The sequence below is a fragment of the Carassius gibelio genome, chromosome B3 (genome assembly GCF_023724105.1).
Source record: "Carassius gibelio isolate Cgi1373 ecotype wild population from Czech Republic chromosome B3, carGib1.2-hapl.c, whole genome shotgun sequence".
In the NCBI taxonomy this organism is placed as follows: Eukaryota; Metazoa; Chordata; class Actinopteri; order Cypriniformes; family Cyprinidae; genus Carassius; species Carassius gibelio.
The window spans coordinates 9,206,176-9,224,594 of NC_068398.1; the positions used below are offsets into that span (position 1 = coordinate 9,206,176).

The window sequence follows — 18,419 nt, forward strand, 5'->3', positions numbered from 1 at the left end:
ATAATTCCTGAAGAATTACTTAGAATCTGAAACAGTATTCTAAAGTGAAAACATAGGCAACCCATTATTAATTAATAATTAATTATAAAATAATTCTGCAGGACTTATTTTGAACCTGAAACATTAAACCTATTCTAAAGTGGAAATGTTGGGAAACCATTAGTAATTAATAAATAATTATTAGATAATTCCTCAAGAATTACTTAGAATCTGAAACAGTATTCTAAAGTGAAAACATAGGGAACCCATTAGTAATTAATAATTAATGATCAAATAATTCTGAATGACTTATTTTGAACCTGAAACATTTTGCAATATTTTGCTGTGCATTTTTCTCCTATCCAATGAGTGGCATTACAACCATAGATACACAAAAGCACAGCATGAAATTACAAATCACATCCATTTTATTTGTTTGCTGTACTCCATATCTTTAGAATCCAGAAGTTTGCAAGGAACATATCCAAATTCGGCCCTTTATCAATCGATCTTCATCTTCATTCTCAGTAACAGCGACCATCACATAGTCAAAGCCCGCGCTCGTTATTTGATTTGAATGTGAAAATAGCGCCAGTGCGCCACCCTCGAGAAACGTTACGACACGGTTTACGGCACTGATATCGAACTCTCATTGGTTCTCACCTAATTCGTCACAGATTGCGACATGCCTTGTTTCAGTTGATAGACATTTGAAATCAGTACTGCGCCAGTGCGCCTTCACGGAGAGAAGACAGATTCATAATTTCACGGATTAATAAATTAAATTCGGCTCTGTACCTTATAAAAACTATTACCTCCAGAGAGGACTGCGACTGGAACTCATTATCATTTGAACTACTTTTGGTACCACTTTTGATCTTTTCGCAAAAAATAAATGATTAATGTTAAGTTTGTTTGTCTGTTATTTGTTTATTTATAACAGTAACGTTATGTAGTTTTAAGAAATGGTTATTGGTAGGTTTAGGAGTAGGTGTAGAATTAACGTTAGTGGCTCAAAATAACGTTTTAATGTTATATTTTTACTAAAATTGTGTTTTATTATGTTTTATTCTTTTAACATTCTGTATAAATTGGGTAGGTTTAGGTTCGGGTGGGGTTACGCATTTTTCTATGGATAACTGACTGGTCAGAGAACACGTTCTATCTGTATGTATTTTAGGTTGTTTTTATGTAAATTTAGTTACATATCGAACCTGTAATTACGTCCAGATAATACGTAAACAACACTGTAAATACGTAAAGGCACATACGTATTGGACAGTTTTAATTTACGTCTAAATATGTACGTTTTGATTGTGAGATCAGGCTGAATTATTAGATAATTCCTCAAGAATTACTTCGAATCTGAAACAGTATTTGTGGCGAGTGGGGCGGGGCCGAGAGGCGTGGGAACGAGGAGTGAGGCCAGGTGTAGTGATTGGAGATGAGCTACACCTGCGCCCCACCGCCAGTATCGAGTCCCACGTAGGAGATGGAAGGATATAAAACTGGAGTGACGACCGTGAAGGACGAGAGAGGACCAGGCCTGGGACATTATTTTATGTTTGCTTTTTATTTGTGCCGTTTTGTATTTATTTTTGATTATTAAAGTGTTTTGATTGTGCGCCGGTTCCCGCCTCCTTCTTCCCGATGATTAAGAAGTTCATATCGTTACAGTATTCTAAAGTGAAAACATAGGGAACCGATTAGTAATTAATAAAGAATTATCAAATAATTCCTGAAGAATTAATTAGAATCTGAAACAGTATTCTAAAGTGAAAACATAGGGAACCGATTAGTAATTAATAATTAATTATCAAATAATTCCTGAAGAATTACTTAGAATCTGAAACAGTATTCTAAAGTGAAAACATAGGGAACCGATTAGTAATTAATAATTAATTATCAAATAATTCCTGAAGAATTAATTAGAATCTGAAACAGTATTCTAAAGTGAAAACATAGGGAACCCATTAGTAATTAATAATTAATTATCAAATAATTCCTGAAGAATTACTTAGAATCTGAAACAGTATTCTAAAGTGAAAACATAGGGAACCGATTAGTAATTAATAATTAATTATCAAATAATTCCTGAAAAATTACTTAGAATCTGAAACAGTATTCTAAAGTGAAAACATAGGGAACCCATTAGTAATTAATAAAGAATTATCAGATAATTTTGCAGAACTTACAGAATTCTAAAGTGAACCTAGTAAATAATAAACTACATCATTTTGACTAAGAACAACATATAAAAGTAATCATAAACTTTGTAAAATACTCTCATCTGTTTATTTCAGATGAGAACATTTCTTAATACAGCATATTTTATTCCATTTTAACATGTATACTGCCCACATTTTAATTAATGTAACAAACATTTCATAATCAAAAGTTAAATATTTATAAGTAAACTAAATCCATATTTCATTTCCATTATAGGCTAATAATTGGGCTGTAACAAAGTTGCTACTGTAGTAGTTCTTTGTACTTGTCCTTTTCAAGTAATTTTGAAAATTTTACTGGAGTAATATTTTATTGGGGTATCTGTACTTTTACTCAAGTACTTGATTTGTGGGACACAGCCTGATTATTATAGTGTTTTTTTTGCGTATAACTGTTCAGAAGTAGTTATTTCATAGTTATTTTTCTTGAACCTTAACTAGTAGATAATTAATAGTAGTTATTCAGGAGGTATCACAGAATATATTAGTTACTGATTAGCTAACTGTTACTTAACACAATCATAAAATTATATTACATACTGATTAGTTAACACATCTTTCTTAGTAGTTAACAGTAGTGAGTTAAGTGTTAATGAATAATCACCTGTTAGTTCTTCAATAATTCCTAATTAGTTATGTAGTAAGTAAGAAACAGTATTCTAAAGTGTTACCAAATAAACTTGCCTTGCCTAGATCGTGCAGCAATCATGTTTGTGACTGATCTTATTAGAGACGTGCTAACATCTCTGACACAGTGCAGAAATGCCATAGCGGCAGAAATTAAAGCAATCACTACGTTACGATATTTGGCAACTGCAAAAATGCAACAGTGCAATAGTGATGATATGAGTCTATCACAACCTTCTGTAAGCAGAGTGATCACACTTTCAGAACATCTTATTGTGTCGCAGTTCATTTAGTTTCCACTGGACATTCCCTCAAAAACTGCATTTATGAATATAGCAAGCTTATAGGTGCGCACAAGCAGGCCTAATTTAAAACCTGCTGGTTCCTGTACTAACCAGCTTTATGGACCTACTTTAAACTTCAAGTGTAATGAATATATACAGACATATATACTCACTGTGTACAGTGATATTAACAAGGTTATAGCTATCTCCAGATTCTGACTGACACCAGTACACTCCAGTGTATGATGGGTCAGTGGAGATGATTTTACACGTAGATCCTTTTTGTGATCCCCAGCGTGATAGTAAACAATCTTCCAGCTGCCCATGGTCTGTGTATCTTCTCACTGTCCATCCGGTAAAGTTACTCTGGTCCTCACAGCTCAGAGAGAGAGAGACATATGTGAAGTGTTGAGTTCTGTTGGGACTGATGATCAGAGAAACTGGAGGAGAAACACCTGAGAAGACAATTACAGCAACAATTTAGAAATGTTTTAATTTGTATATTCAATAATGAAAAAAAAAAAAAATATATATATATATATATGTAATAAATACTGACCGGTGACCCATAGTGGCTGCATGTTGCTGATGTTTGTTTTATAGGCAGGTTTTCCTCTCTCTGCGCTGCACACATAAACTCCTGTGTGTATTTGATCAACAGAACTGTCAGTGTAGTTTCCTCCAGCTCCTCTACTGCTGTCTGAGAGCAACTTATAATGATGACTGTTGTCTGTATAAATTGAGAATGTGCAACTGTTATACAGACAAGCGAGTCAGCCTCTGGCCCATTTGAATTTTTGTTTTTGTAAAATTTAAAGGGTAAGTTCACCCAGATAGCAAATTTATATATTAACCCTCATGTTGTTTCAAACCCGTAAAACCTCAGTTTATCATTGGAACACAGTTTAAGATATTTTAGATTTAGTCCGAGAGCTCTCAGTCCCTCCATTGAAGCTGTGTGTACGGTATACTGTCCATGTCCAGAAAGGTAAGAAAAACATCATCAAAGTAGTCCATGTGACATCAGAGGGTCCGTTAGAATTTTTTTAAGCATCGAAAATACATTTTGGTCCAAAAATAGCAAAAACTACGATTTTATTCAGCATTGTCTTCTCTTCCGTGTCTGTTGAGAGAGAATTCAAAACAAAGCAGCTGGATATCCGGTTCGCGAACTAATCATTCAGTTCACCAAATCGAACTGAATCGTTTTAAATGGTTCGCATCTCTAATACGCATTAATCCACAAATGAATTAAGCTGTTAACTTTTTTTCATGTGGCTGACTCTCCCTCTGAGTTCAAACAAACCAATATCGCGGAGTAATTCATTTACTCAATCAGTACACTGACTGAACTGCTGTGAAGAGAGAACTGAAGATGAACACCGAGCTGAGCCAGATAAGGAGGTCTTACGGGTTTGAAACAACATTAGGGTAAGTTATTAATTACATAAATTTGCTATCTGGGTGAACTAACCCTTTAAGAAAAATATTATAGATCAACATACAGTTTAAACTGAGTTGAATTATCTCACACATTAAAAAGCATAAAAACACATTAATTGTTTGATGTATAATGACTGAAACTTTGTAGTAACAAAGCTGCAATAATTGAGTGACTTGCTACAAATAATAAAAACTTTGGCCGTAATTATTATTATTGTTATTATTTTCTATATATATTTTTTTTTGCATATGGAGGGGCTGACTTGCTATGCCACTGTATATTTTAACTATTTCTTAATAAACTAATGTTTTCTGAGTCAATGTTGCACCCTGACTCATCATCTGGCATCTCCTCATTGGACTTCCTTTAGAGAGAAATGCATCTCACGAATTACATAATGAAAGAGTTCTTGATTTTGATTTGAATTATTTTGTTTTAAAATAGTAATTTAAAGCATTCTATACATATTTATCATGTCGGTGAAGCCAAAGCGATTGAAGCCAAGTAGACCCTTTGCAGTTCTGAATTATATATACTCTTATGTTTATGAGCAAAAATGATGGCATATTTTTAAGTTTCCACTGTTATTAAACAAAATATATATAAATGCAAATAATTGCTTTAGCATTCAGTCTGCACAAACAGTGTTGAGTACTCGAGACTCGGACTTGTACTCAGTCTCGAGTCCGTATTTTAATGGTCTGGGTCTTGTCATGGACTCGTGTACATTTTGAATTGGTATTGACTCGGACTCGAACATATTAGGAATCATACTTATTCCCGAGTCCACTCAAGTCCCAATCAAAATATTTCATGATTATTACTGTATGTTAATATTTCTTTAAACTGATATATGATTGTAGGGCCCAATGATTTCCGCAATGCAGAAAACACGGACGGAATTGCGGAATCCAGTCTTAAAAAACAGTTTAACGCGGAATGTCTCGTTTTCCAAAAAATTAAGTTTGCTTAATTTTCAATAATTAAAAGAAAAAATAAAATAAATGAATGTTTTGTCTTCATATGATAACAAAAAAAAATGTAAATACACAACAGAATTTAAATAATTAGACATGCTTAAACACAAAATTAGGTAAAAATAAAACATATGGTGACGAAAAAATTAAACATTTCATAGGCCCCTAAACATGTAATTTTTGTTAAACTTTTAATAAATTGTTGTGAAAATGTATGTGTTATGATTTTAATTAATTAGACATGCTTTTTGATTAATTAAATGTAACCATTAAAAAGAAAAATTGTCAGAAAAAATTTCAAATTTCCAGAAAAAAAAAAAAAAAAAAAAAAAAATTGAAAAAAAATCAAATGGAATTTGAGAAAAAATAAAACGTGAGATGTTAGCATAACGTTAGTGCAGAGGCAGCAGGACTCAGGTCAGAATGTCTCATGAACTTAACACATGAACTTTTTTAAAACATTTGTTACATCATCTATTATTCAGTTTGCATATAAGAGCCACAAAGAGTTTGTGTGCAGTAAGACTCTAAAAAAGAAACATTCTGTGATATATAACTGATTATATAACTTAACTGATAATATTTTTTAAACCTAGTAAAAGGAAACATGTCCACTTTGCCATTAAATAGCTATTAAAATAGTTTTTAATGGCAAAGTGGACATGTTTCTTTTTTGTTTCTTTATTAAGGTAATTTAGAAATATGTTTGGAACATTTTATGTTTGTAAAATTAAAGTTTTAGTTTTTTAAAGGAACCACCAAGCTGCAGCTGCAGACAGTGAGTTATGTTTGATCAATTTATGTGAGAGAAAAAAGACACGGCATCCAGAGAATTCTCATTAGCTGTTGGACAAGGGCCGGGCCCATTCAAGGCACTATTCTTTCCTTCTTTCAATTAAAAGTTCCCCCCAGCTCGGCGGGCCCACAAACTTCCCGGGCCCATATTCACCTAGATAACCTGCATGCCCTGATGCTAGGCCACTGGTCACATTAAAGGGATAGTTTACAATAAATATATTGTGAAAAATCATCTAAAAAAAAAAAAAATGTTAAAAAGCAACACAAAATCTATGTACTTTCTTTATAGCTAAATTATCGCTTTCATTTGTCAACTGTCATGTTGCTAAAAAGAACATTATTTTGTGTATTTGGTATAATACAATGGGCCCTATCATACACCGGTGCAATTCGGCGCACCAACGCAAGGTGCAGCGCAAGTGTGTTTGCTAGTTTCAGTCCGGCGCATTTTCCCGTCCAGCACCATGTTGTTTAATTAGCAAATGCATTTGCGCCCATTTGTGCGCCCATGGGCGTACTGGTCTAAAAAAAGAGGTGTGTTAAGATGCATTGCTATTTTAAGGAGCTGAAAATAGATTACACCATAGACCAACTCAAACCTGGTCTAAAGTCCAAAGTCAGTGGTGCAATAGTTTTTTTGTTATTTAAATAGTGCGTTGGTAGAAAATGTGCCTCTGGGCGGGTCCACAGTGCGCATTGATTTTGCTTATGACACACAGGGATGCGCATCACACAAACATGCCAAATATTAAAAACAAAAGGATTACAGTGTCAAAGAATATTATTGTGTAGGCTACATAAATATAAAAATCTCGTCTACTACTCGTCTCTCTAGTCACTCTCAATGCTCTTAAAGCTGCGGTAGGGAACTTTTGACGCTCTAGCGGTTAATAAACAGAACTGCTTGCGTCTTGCGGAAGAACATCGTAGCCGGAACTACTTCTCTCTGTTTATATCTATGAAGAATCACAAAGGTACTGGGTTACTCCACCGCGGTACCCCCGAAGCAATCTAAAATAGTCCGAATATAAACACTTATTATAGGTGCACCCTAGTGAATCAGGACAAGCTAAAAACACGGTTTGGAAAATGAATTCATGGTGTACTTGCTTATTATATACATTTTTCTACATTTTGAACACAAACAAAGTTACGGACCGCTGCTCTGATTGGTTATTTTTTACCGGGAGCGATGGAGTTTCTGCAAATGGCAATAGGAGCACTGGGAGGAGCCAGAGGAGCTTGATTTTTTTTCACAGATTATCTGTCTCATATTCTACTGTCAGGACATAATGACAGGTTTAATAAATATGTAAAAAATATTTTTTTACAAAAGTTCCCTACAGCACCTTTAAGGCAGCTTTGGTAAATTCGCTCCCCAACATGATGTGATGCAATGCATTGTGGGGGAAAGGAGGATAAGATGTAAGACAGTACCTACTTTTTCATATTATATTCCATTTTGTGATACCCAACAACATAAAATACAATGGATAGCAGTTTAAATGTTTATTACCAACAAGCAAATTGCACAAATTTGTTAAAAAATTAACCCTGCAATACGGCCTTAATCTATTAATCTAAGGCTAATAAATGTATTTCACAATCTGGGTCATTATTTTATACAAAACCACACACATTGTTTCTACTGTATCTCTATCACTCACTGATTTTTAGTTAAAATGAGTGCTGTCTGTCACTGTCTTTAATCAGTTCTTTATAAAGTAGCAACAATGTCATTTTTAAAGTACAGTATCTGTGCAAAAGTCTTAGGCACATTAGTATTTTCACCCAAAAAAGGGGTTTTAAGCCAGTTATTTATATCTTTTGCTGTAGTGTGTCAGTAGGAAATATCAGTTTGACATTAATTTTAATATTAATCTAGAGCGATTTTGAATGCAAAAGCAGTCTGACAACGGCAAAATGAATGTTTGGAAATGTAAACTGATATTTTATACTGACACACTACAGCAAAATATATATAAATAACTGGCCGAACACCATTCTTTTAAGTGAAAATACTAACGTGCCTAAGACTTTTGCGCCGTAGTGTATGTATAAAGTGCTTATGATTAAATTAAGTATATTTAAATAAGTGTAATTAAAGTATGTGTTCGTTCATATGTGTTAAGGGCTGAAAGACGGGGAGGAGACCGGTCTGACACCGGTTTCATATGAAATTTAAGCGGACTGACTCTGAGGCGATCGGATACCGGTTCCATACCCTACTTTTAAGAAATATATTTTTTGATAAATGAACCCAAAACTCTCTATGTCCTTGATGGAGTGTAATATGATTTGTGTCATGTGCAGGTGCGATGGATCGAGTACAGACCAATAGGGTGTCGGAATGGTATATGTTTATACTTCTCATCCAACCACAATCAAATTCGCTCCATTCGGATGGCAATTTATCTGGATAGTTTTTTAATTAGATTTTTATTTTTTGAATGATGACAAGCCGGAATTAAAACAAGCTGAAATGAAATAGCAGTAACGAACCTATTTTGGAGTAGAAAGTACAGATACTTGCGTGAAAATGTAAGGAGTAGAAGTAAAAAGTTGGCTGAAAAATAATTACCCAAGTAAAGTATAGATACCCCACATTTCTACTTAAAGGGGGGGGGGGGGTGAAATGCTATTTCATGCATACTGAGTTTTTTACACTGTTAAAGAGTTGGATTCCCATGCTAAACATGGACAAAGTTTCAAAAATTAAGTTGTACGTTTGAAGGAGTATTTTTGTTCCAAAAATACCTCTTCCAGTTTGTCACAAGTTTTGGAAAGTTTTTTTTCGAGTATGGGTCTGTGTGACGTTAGATGGAGTGGAATTTCCTTATATGGGTCCTAAGGGCACTTCTGCCGGAAGAGCGCGCGCTCCCGTATAGCAGAGCACTGAGAGCACAGACATTCACTGATCAGAGCGAGAGCGTCGCAAAATGTCACAAAATAAGTGTGTTTTTGGTTGCCAGGGCAAGACAACCCTGCACAGATTACCAAAAAAAAACAGCATTAAGGGACCAGTGGATGGAGTTTATTTTTACAGAGCATCAATGGAGTTGTGCAAGTGTTTTTGTTTGTTCTCTGCATTTCGAAGATGCTTGTTTTACAAAAAAGGCCCAGTTTGATGCCGGATTTGCACATCGTTTATTTCTTAAGGATAATGCAATCCCAACGAAAAAGGGAACCGCATGCGGTGAGTAAAACTGCTTCAAATATCTCTGTGTTGTTAACTTACAGTAGCTATCGGCGCGTAAGCACATCAGGTAAACAACATGAGATGTTGTTATCAAACTGCACTTTCCACATGTACAGCTTAAAAAAAAAAAAAAAAAAAAAAAGACGACATCCATAAAGTGGAACATAGTCATTTTCCAAAACCATTTTCCAAAACCGCTAAGCAAATATATACAGTTTCAGTACATACCACATAGAGACATCGTTGCTGATGCTGCTCTTGTTAAATTTCGGCCTCTGGATCTGATTCTGGATCATATATATACGCTGAATCTGACTGTTAGCCATGGTTTATTTTGGATGTTTTCCCTCACGGTAATGTCACAGCTTCCACATGCTCTCAACGCAAAAGCCTACTCCCGCTCGTGATTCTTTAGCTCCGCCCACACGTCACGCCTCCAGGCGCTCGTGTTTTTCCGGGAAAAATCGGTACAGACTATCTTTCTCTTATAAATATAATAAAACTAAAGACTTTTTGGAGTTATGAAGGACGCAGTACTACTCTATACGTACTCAAGATTAACAGGATATTGAGTGAAAACGAGCATTTCACCCCCCCCCCCCCTTTAAGTAAGGTAACAAAGTATTTGTACATCGTTACTTGACACCTCTGCATATAATGTACATTATTGTTTCTCCTCTATGCCCCGCCTTCTGAAAGGCGTTGATTTTGCAAGGCTCATTGTTTTGAAAAAGCAAGGGGTGCTCTGATTGGCCAGCTATCCAGTGTGTTGTGTTTGGCCGAATACCTCAAGCATGTGACGGAAATTTTACGCCCTTCACCATACTGTGATGCCATCTCCCAGCAGCACGAGACTCAGTCCAGCTGTTCTGTTCGTGCACATCCCATCATCGGTTCTCTTTTAGCAGTTAAATCAATGTACTGTTAGGAGTAAATGAATAACTTTTGGGTTGGACTTTTCTGGAACAGTGTTGAAATTTAAAGCCAAACAAAGTAGTTTCGCTTTCACAGGGAAACACACAGTGACTCAATGACATGGAACCAGTGGCAACATCTAGAATAAAAAGTCACCTTCTTTCTTTGCATGAACATTTGCGCAACGTTATGCAAATCTTCGCACATAGTAATGTAGAGATGTGTCATGACAGCAACAGTTACTTTACAGTTACTATAGTTACAGAGTGGCGCAGTGTGATTTTGACTGGAACGAGGAGCAGATTTTTTTTAGTCGGAGCATCACGTTTTTACTTGCTCCAAGTGCACTCCTGCACCACTCCATCACGAGTACAATTAATGCCAACAGCCCGTAACATAATTGCATATATAGCAAGAATTCACTTGTTAAACATTTTTATCTAGCTTGATAGAGAAGGATCACTTAAATCAGAAAGAATGTGAATGCTATGATGATGCAATGGACATGAGCGGGAAGTTAAATGTGTTTGTTCCTTCTAGATATATTTTTTCAACTGAAAGCGTAGTTTAAACAAGTACTACAACATTAATTCACACACAATCACTCTCTCAATAATCATTCAAACAAATGTAATACAGTGCTACTTCTATGGAAAGCCTTTGTAACATTTAATCTATAAACTGTACTAATTAAATAGTAGTACTTATTTATTAAATACTAGTACTACTTCATTAGATACTAGTACTTAATATTAGGTACTAGTATTGATTAATTAGATACTAATACTTATTGATTAAATAATAGTACTTATTTATTAGATACTAGTACTTATTGATTAAATACTAGTACTTATTTATTAGATACTAGTACTTATTTATTAGATACTAGTATTTATTTATTAGACACTACTTATTCATTAGCTACTAGTACTTAATTCAATAGTGACTAGTAACTTTCATATTGTTACTAGTAACAAATGTAAAATTTTTGCTATTGACTTCTATGGGGATCCGTCATTTAGATATCAAATATTGTGTTTTGACTAGTATGTATTCCACTAGTGACTAGTACTTAAATTTATGTAGTATTAATTCATTAATTCATTATGTAGTAGTTATTCATTAGGTACTAGTATGTATTTTTTAGATACTAAAACTCATTCATTAGATACTAGTACTTATTCTAAATTTTACTAGTATGACTCTACTGTAGCCATTTGGACTAGTCATAACATAAGACGAGTAAAAAAGCAGATCTGACTAGTAAGATAAGAATAGTTCTAGTAGTTTTTGAGGTTTGTGTTTGGATTATTGTACGGTTGGAAGATCCAAACATGGTCATTATAAGATTTCTAATATAGCCCCACAACATCAAAAATAGAGCAGTATATTTCATTGTACACATGGTTTACTTTTTATCTCTGTGTACACCAAACCCATCTTCAGTGTTTGCTGCTAAACAGCTCATTTTTTAGTTTCATCTGGCCATAGAAGCCAGTCCCATTTGAAGTTCCAGTCCTGTGTTATAAATTAATATGCTTTAGTTTGTTTTTGGATGAGCTAGGAGAATTTTTCTTGTAACCCTCCCAAACAACATGTGTTGATGTAGGTGCTGTTTGACATTTTTGTTGGGGGGGTGGGGTTTCTGAGCCAGAGACTCAACTATTTTCTGCAATTGTCCAGCTGTGATCCTTGGAGAGTCTTTAGCCACTCAAACTGACCTCCTCACCATGCATTAGGACGATATAGACACACGACCTCTTCCAGGCAGTTTTCTAACATTTTCTGTTGATTGGAAATATATTGAAATATACTTAATTATTGCCCAGATGTTGAAAATGGGAATTTTCACTGCTCTAGCTCATTTGTTAAAGTCCCTTTTTTAATTTGTGAAGCTCAATTATCTTTTGCTAAACATCAGAAATATATTATTTGTTTTATTCTCATTGTGATGGATGATTAAGGGCATTTGGGTTTTGTTTTGCCTCTTCTTTATATTTCTGTGAAACAGGAAGCAATGGCTGGATAAATTCATGTTTATAATCATGCTGGAGTGCTCAAAATTGTGAATATGACTGGGAATATGCTTTAGAGTTATTTTACTCATAAGAATTTCTAGGGGTGTTCTTAATTGTGGCCAATGTCTATTAGATAAAAATATTTATTTCATAATGATATTTTCCCCCATTTTAAATTCTTATTATCCTATGAAAGGTTAGATTTTTTTGAATTTTTAAAATAAAACATCAAAAAGATTAACAATGCAGATTCATTTTCACAGCCTTCTTTGATCATATTTACCAAGGGTGTCCATATTTTTGGGCATGACTGTATATGAATGAATAAATAAATAAATAAATAAATAAATAAATAAATAAAGTTAACATACAGCTCGTGTATGATATTTATTGTTTTTACTGAAGGAAAAATAGGAAAATAACAGCTAATACAATTGGTGTCATATCTCCATCCTGCCAGCAGAGGTCAATCAAAGACCAACAAACACATTAGGCTACTATATTTAAGAAATTACAGTTAAAAAACTGACAAAAATACATTTTCTATGTGCTTGTGTACAAATAATTTTTATTTTCTATTTGGTTTTCTAAAAAAAAAGTACATCCATCTCCTTGTTTCTGTTTCTTGTTTAATCTCTCCTATATGTTGCTGGCTCATTCATATTCAACATACAATTACCATACTGGGCAGAACATTTAAAAAGTACTAGTATCTATTAAGTTCAGGATATCTCTGGTATAAAAAGTTACTAGTAACAAAAAAATAAGTACTAGTTCTATTTTTTGTTAACACAAATAGTTTAATTAAATACCAGTCACTATTGGAATAAGTACTAGTATCTAATGATTAAGTACTAGTATCTAATGAATAAGTACTAGTAACTTTACAAAAGACACTAGTACCTAAAGAATAAGCACTAGTACCTAAATAATAAGCACTAGTACCTAAATAATAAGCACTAGCACCTATTGAATAAGTACTATTACTTACCGTAATGGAAAGATACTAGTGTCTAAAAAAATAAGTACTATTAACATGAAAAAAGATACTAGTACAGTTTATAGATTAAATGTTACAAAGGCTTGCCATACTATTTAATCTGTAGCCTATCCAATTTAGAATGTGCAGAAATCTGTAAGAAAATCATTGATCTGTAGATAAAATAACTGACGACAACGTACTGTTATTTCCCATCTGCAATAAAGATTTGCAAAGCAAAAAGCAGCAATTATACCTTTTAATGCTGACAACCATGTTATTAGCTTGGCATATGGTAGGAAAAAAGTTTGCACACTAGTGTTCCAAAAAGACGCTTTAATATATATTATGAACAGAACTGTGCTATTTCAAACATACTGAAATACTTTAGACATGGTGCGAAGGAGGAGATTACAAGTAACGGCTCATTGTTTGTAAAGTTTTGGGGGTATAAAATAAACTTCAAGATGCAATCGTAAAGTATGACTGATGTGTCTCAAGTAAGCCTCATCTCTTGTGGTTTTGGGTTGATTTTTTGATACTTCACCTTATTTATAGACAACAACCAGGTTAGGATTTTGTACATCATATATATTTTATACATCATGTTTCGCATGGTACCATTCTATAATTCATTGGCATTCTTTTTCAAAAGCTTGATGCTGATCATATTCACTGCCATTATACAGTGTGAATGAAAAGAAAGAATGTATACAGCATTAGAGCTTAAGCAGTAATTTGCTTGAATGAAACCAGTTCATTCAGATGTTATCACATGAAGCACATTACCTGATGAAAGAGTTACAGTGAACCAGCTGAATGTCCAGCCTGTAGAGGAGTCTTTAACCTCACAGATCAGAGTCACTGGATCTCCTTCAGTCAACCACTTCTGTGGAGAAACACTTAAAACTGCTCTGGGTTTATCTGAAATACAGAAATCACTCATTAATAACATGTTAAACTTGTGTGTGTTTATGAAGAGATGATCAAACTCACCTGATACTGTCAGTGTAACTTCATCACTGATGTTTGATGTTCGTGATCCTCCTCTCTCTGCTCCATAACAGGAGTATTTACCTGCGTCAGACTCAGTAACAGAACTGAATGTGTGTTCCTGTAGTTCACTGAAAACACTGTCTGAACCGTCTTTATACCAGCTGTACTTCCAGCTAGTGACTCCTTCACCATCAATGTCACATCTGAGAGTGACTGTCTCTCCTCTGAATACATGTTGATTAGGTTTAATGTTCACTTTGGCTTTTGGTCTTTCTGTACAACAACAACAAGTCAAAATGAAAATAATGTGCTGCTTTTACTGGATGAACACAGCTACTTGATTTTAAAATGTAAAGCACATGAGACTGAATTGTTGTTCTTTATGACTGTTATAGTCCTTTATAAAAGACCTGTTAATACACAATCAATGGAAATTTGGAAACATGCGTTGTTAAAGTTTTTCAACAGGTTTTCCAACAGAAGATCTTTTTTCTCTCTTTAAAATCAAAGTTATTACTGAGTGAATAATAAATATATATCTGTTGTTGTTTTTAATAGACTTAAGTTTTTGGTGTTTTTTTGTCACACCTCAGAATTGTCACATCAACAATTCAGCTTGTTTAAAGTGCATTTATGTTCATAATTAAATGTAAGTAATTGTCAGTTGGTTTGTAACAGTGCTGGCGTATGTGATGAAATACATGAATCAAATTGACTCACCTTCAGTTTGTCCAGAGTGGATGTTTGAAATCAGCACTAAAACACAAAGAGAAACTCATTACAGTATTAACATGGTCAGCTGTGAATTCAACAGCATCTTATAACTGCTCTAGAGCTAATGGCACCTGTACGGGTTTAATTTGTTATGAATAGTGAGTTTTGAATGAATTTCAGCTTTAAGAAACTTGAGAATAATCTTTAAAAATATTTATATTCCCATTTTTTTTATTTATAAAGATTAAAATGCATATGGGGGAATGCATATGAGTCCAAATAAACATGAAAACAGCTGACTGGTATTTTATAGATTTGGTCACAGCAGAGAACTGTTTAGGGAATGAGAACAAAGACAAACTCTTACTAACTGTGTACTAGTGAATATTACAACAGTGACAATAAGTGTAAAACAAACCAAAATAACTGATTCTGACAAAAGCACAAAACTGAATAAATCTGGGCTTCAAACTCAGAAAGCAGCGAGAAAAGAAAAAGAAAAAACCCAGAAACTCTAAATAACTTGATTCTTTTTATAATATAATAATAATCAACATATTAAAATACATGAAATACATAGAGATAATAATACTCACAGAGCACAAGAGGAAGTTGACGGAGCTCCATACTGACCGAATGATGACAGACAGACACAGACTGTGTTAAAGCCTCAAGACTTCCTGAAACCTGCAGTTGATCTTTAGAAACATCAGAGCAGATTTAAGACAAACAAATGTGTTACAGGAAAATGAATGATGTCTTTGATAATCTTGTAACATGTTTCACAAAATGTCAAACTTTTTCTAAAGATTTTCTACAGAAATGTTTTCAATCTGTATTGAATTGAACAATAATTATTTGCTATTAATGAACAAGGAAAATGGAACATTATTTTAATGGCTCTTTATTGTTATGGTGGTAATAGCTGCATTTATAATCATGTATTAATATGGGAATAAAGTGAACAACTGCTGATCCTCCTTCACTTTCATCTATATTTCGAAAAGGTTGGGACGCTATGCAAATTGTAAAAAAAAAGGGGTAAAAAAGGAATGGAATAATTTACAAATCTCAAAAACTTATATTTTATTCACAATAGAGTATAGATAACATATCAAATGTTGAAAGTGAGACATTTTGAAATGTCATGCCAAATATTGTCTCATTTTGGATTTCATGAGAGCTACACATTCCAAAAAAGTTTGGACAGGTAGCTATAAGATGTTGGAAAAGATAAATGTACATATAAGGAACAGCTGGAGGACCAATTTGCAACTTATTAGGTCAATTGGCAACATGATTGGGTATAAAAAGAGCCTCTCAGAGTGACAGTGTCTCTCAGAAGTCAAGATGGGCAGAGGATCACTGCTTCCGCCAATTCTGCGGTGGAAAATAGTGGAGCAATATCAGAAAGGAGTTTCTCAGAGTAAAACTGCAAAGAGTTTGAAGTTATCATCATCCACGCTGCATAACATCATCCAAAGATTCAGAGAATTTGGAACACTCTCTGTGCGTAAGGGTCAACAGTGGAAAACCATACTGGATGAACGTGATCTTCGGGCCCTTAGACGGCACTGGATCACATTCAGGAATGTTACTGTAATGGAATCCACAACATGGGCTCATGAATACTTCCCGAAAACATTGTCGGTGAACACAATCCACCGTGCAATCCGCCGTTGCCGGCTAAAACTCTATATGTCAAAAAAGAAGCCATATCTAAACATGATCCAGAAGTGCAGGCGTTTTCTCTGGGCCAAGGCTCATTTAAAATGGACTGTGGCAAAGTGCAAAATTGCTTTGTGGTCAGACGAATCAAAATATGAAGTTCTTTTAGGAAAACTGGGATGCAATGTCAACCAGACTAAAGAGCACAAGAACAACCCAAGTTGTTCCTTACATTTTCCAACATGACAATACCAGAAAATATACTGCATCAATTACAACATCATGACTGCGTAGAAGAAGGATCCGGGCACTGAAATGGTCAGCCTGCAGTCCAGATCTTTTACCCATAGAAAACATTTGGCGCATCATAAAGAGGAAGATGCGACAAAGAAGACCTAAGACAGTTGAGCAACTAGACGCCTGTATTAGACAAGAATGGGACAACATTCCTATTCCTAAACTTGAAGGGGGGGTGAAATGCTCGTTTTCACTCAATATCCTGTTAATCTTGAGTACATATAGAGTAGTACTGCATCCTTCATAAATCCAGAAAGTCTTTAGTTTTATTATATTCATAAGAGAAAGATAGTCTGTACCGATTTTTCCCGGAAAAACACGACCGACTGGAGGCGTGACATGTGGGCGGAGCTAAAGAATCACGAGCGCGAATAGGCTTTTGCGTTGAGAGCATGTGGAAGCTGTGACATTACCATGAGGGAAAAAACATCCAAAACAAACCATGGCTTACAGTCAGATTCAGCCGTTTATTTATGATCCAGAATCAGATCCAGAGGCTGAAACTGAACGAAAGCAGCAGCAGCAACGACTCGCTCCGAGCGGGGCTCGAACCCGGGTCTCTGGCATGGGAGGGGACGCACTAACAAGGAGGCAGAGATATTTGAAGCAGTTTTACTCACCGCCTGTGGTTCCAACACACGATCATCCTTAAGAAATAAACGATACGCAAATCCGTCGTCAAACTGGGCCTTGTGAACAAGCATCTTCGAAATGCAGGGAACAAACAAAAACACTTGCACAACTCCGTTGATGCTCTGTAAAAATAAACTCCATCCACTGGTCCCTTAATGCTGTTTTTTTTTTTTTTTTTTTTGGTAATCTGTGCAGGGTTGTCTTGCCCTGGCAACCAAAAACACACTTCTTTTGTGACTTTTCGCGACGCTCTCGCTCTGATCAGTGAAATGTCTGTGCTGCTCAGCCTCGCTATATGGGAGCACGCGCTCTTCCGGCAGAAGTGCGTCAGGACCCATATAAGGAAATTCCGCTCCATCTAACGTCACACAGAGCCATACTCGAAAAAAACTTTCCGAAACTTGTGACAAACCAGAAGGAGGATTTTGGGAACAAAAATACTCCTTCAAATGTACAACTTAATTTTTGAAACTTTGTCCATGTTTAGCATGGGAATCCAACTCTTTAACAGTGTAAAAAACTCAGTATGCATGAAATAGCATTTCACCCCCCCTTTGAGCAACTTGTCTCCTCAGACGTTTGCAGACTGTTATAAAAAGAAGAGGGGATGCCACAGAGTTGTAAAAATGGCCTTGTCACAAATTCTTTGAGATGTGTTGATGC

The 18,419-nt window shown here is 34.9% G+C and overlaps 1 protein-coding gene across 30 annotated transcripts in view; it reads right to left on the minus strand.

The window, feature by feature from the left end:
• Positions 1-18,419, minus strand: part of LOC127952808 (Fc receptor-like protein 5) — a 123,116-nt gene that overhangs the window by 56,475 nt on the left and 48,222 nt on the right. For 3 of the 30 annotated variants that reach the window (XM_052551589.1, XM_052551592.1, XM_052551612.1), the window contains 3 exons: positions 14,238-14,444; positions 3,678-3,848; positions 3,292-3,573 (listed from right to left, as the gene is read on the minus strand). The exons of 14 other annotated variants lie outside the window; for them this stretch is intronic. In XM_052551589.1, the coding sequence (XP_052407549.1) occupies positions 3,292-3,573; positions 3,678-3,848; positions 14,238-14,444 (660 nt within the window). Of the gene's footprint in view, positions 1-3,291; positions 3,574-3,677; positions 3,849-14,237; positions 14,718-18,419 lie in introns of all 30 variants that reach the window. 13 more of the 30 variants (XM_052551603.1, XM_052551619.1, XM_052551606.1 and 10 more) reach the window with 11 other exon arrangements.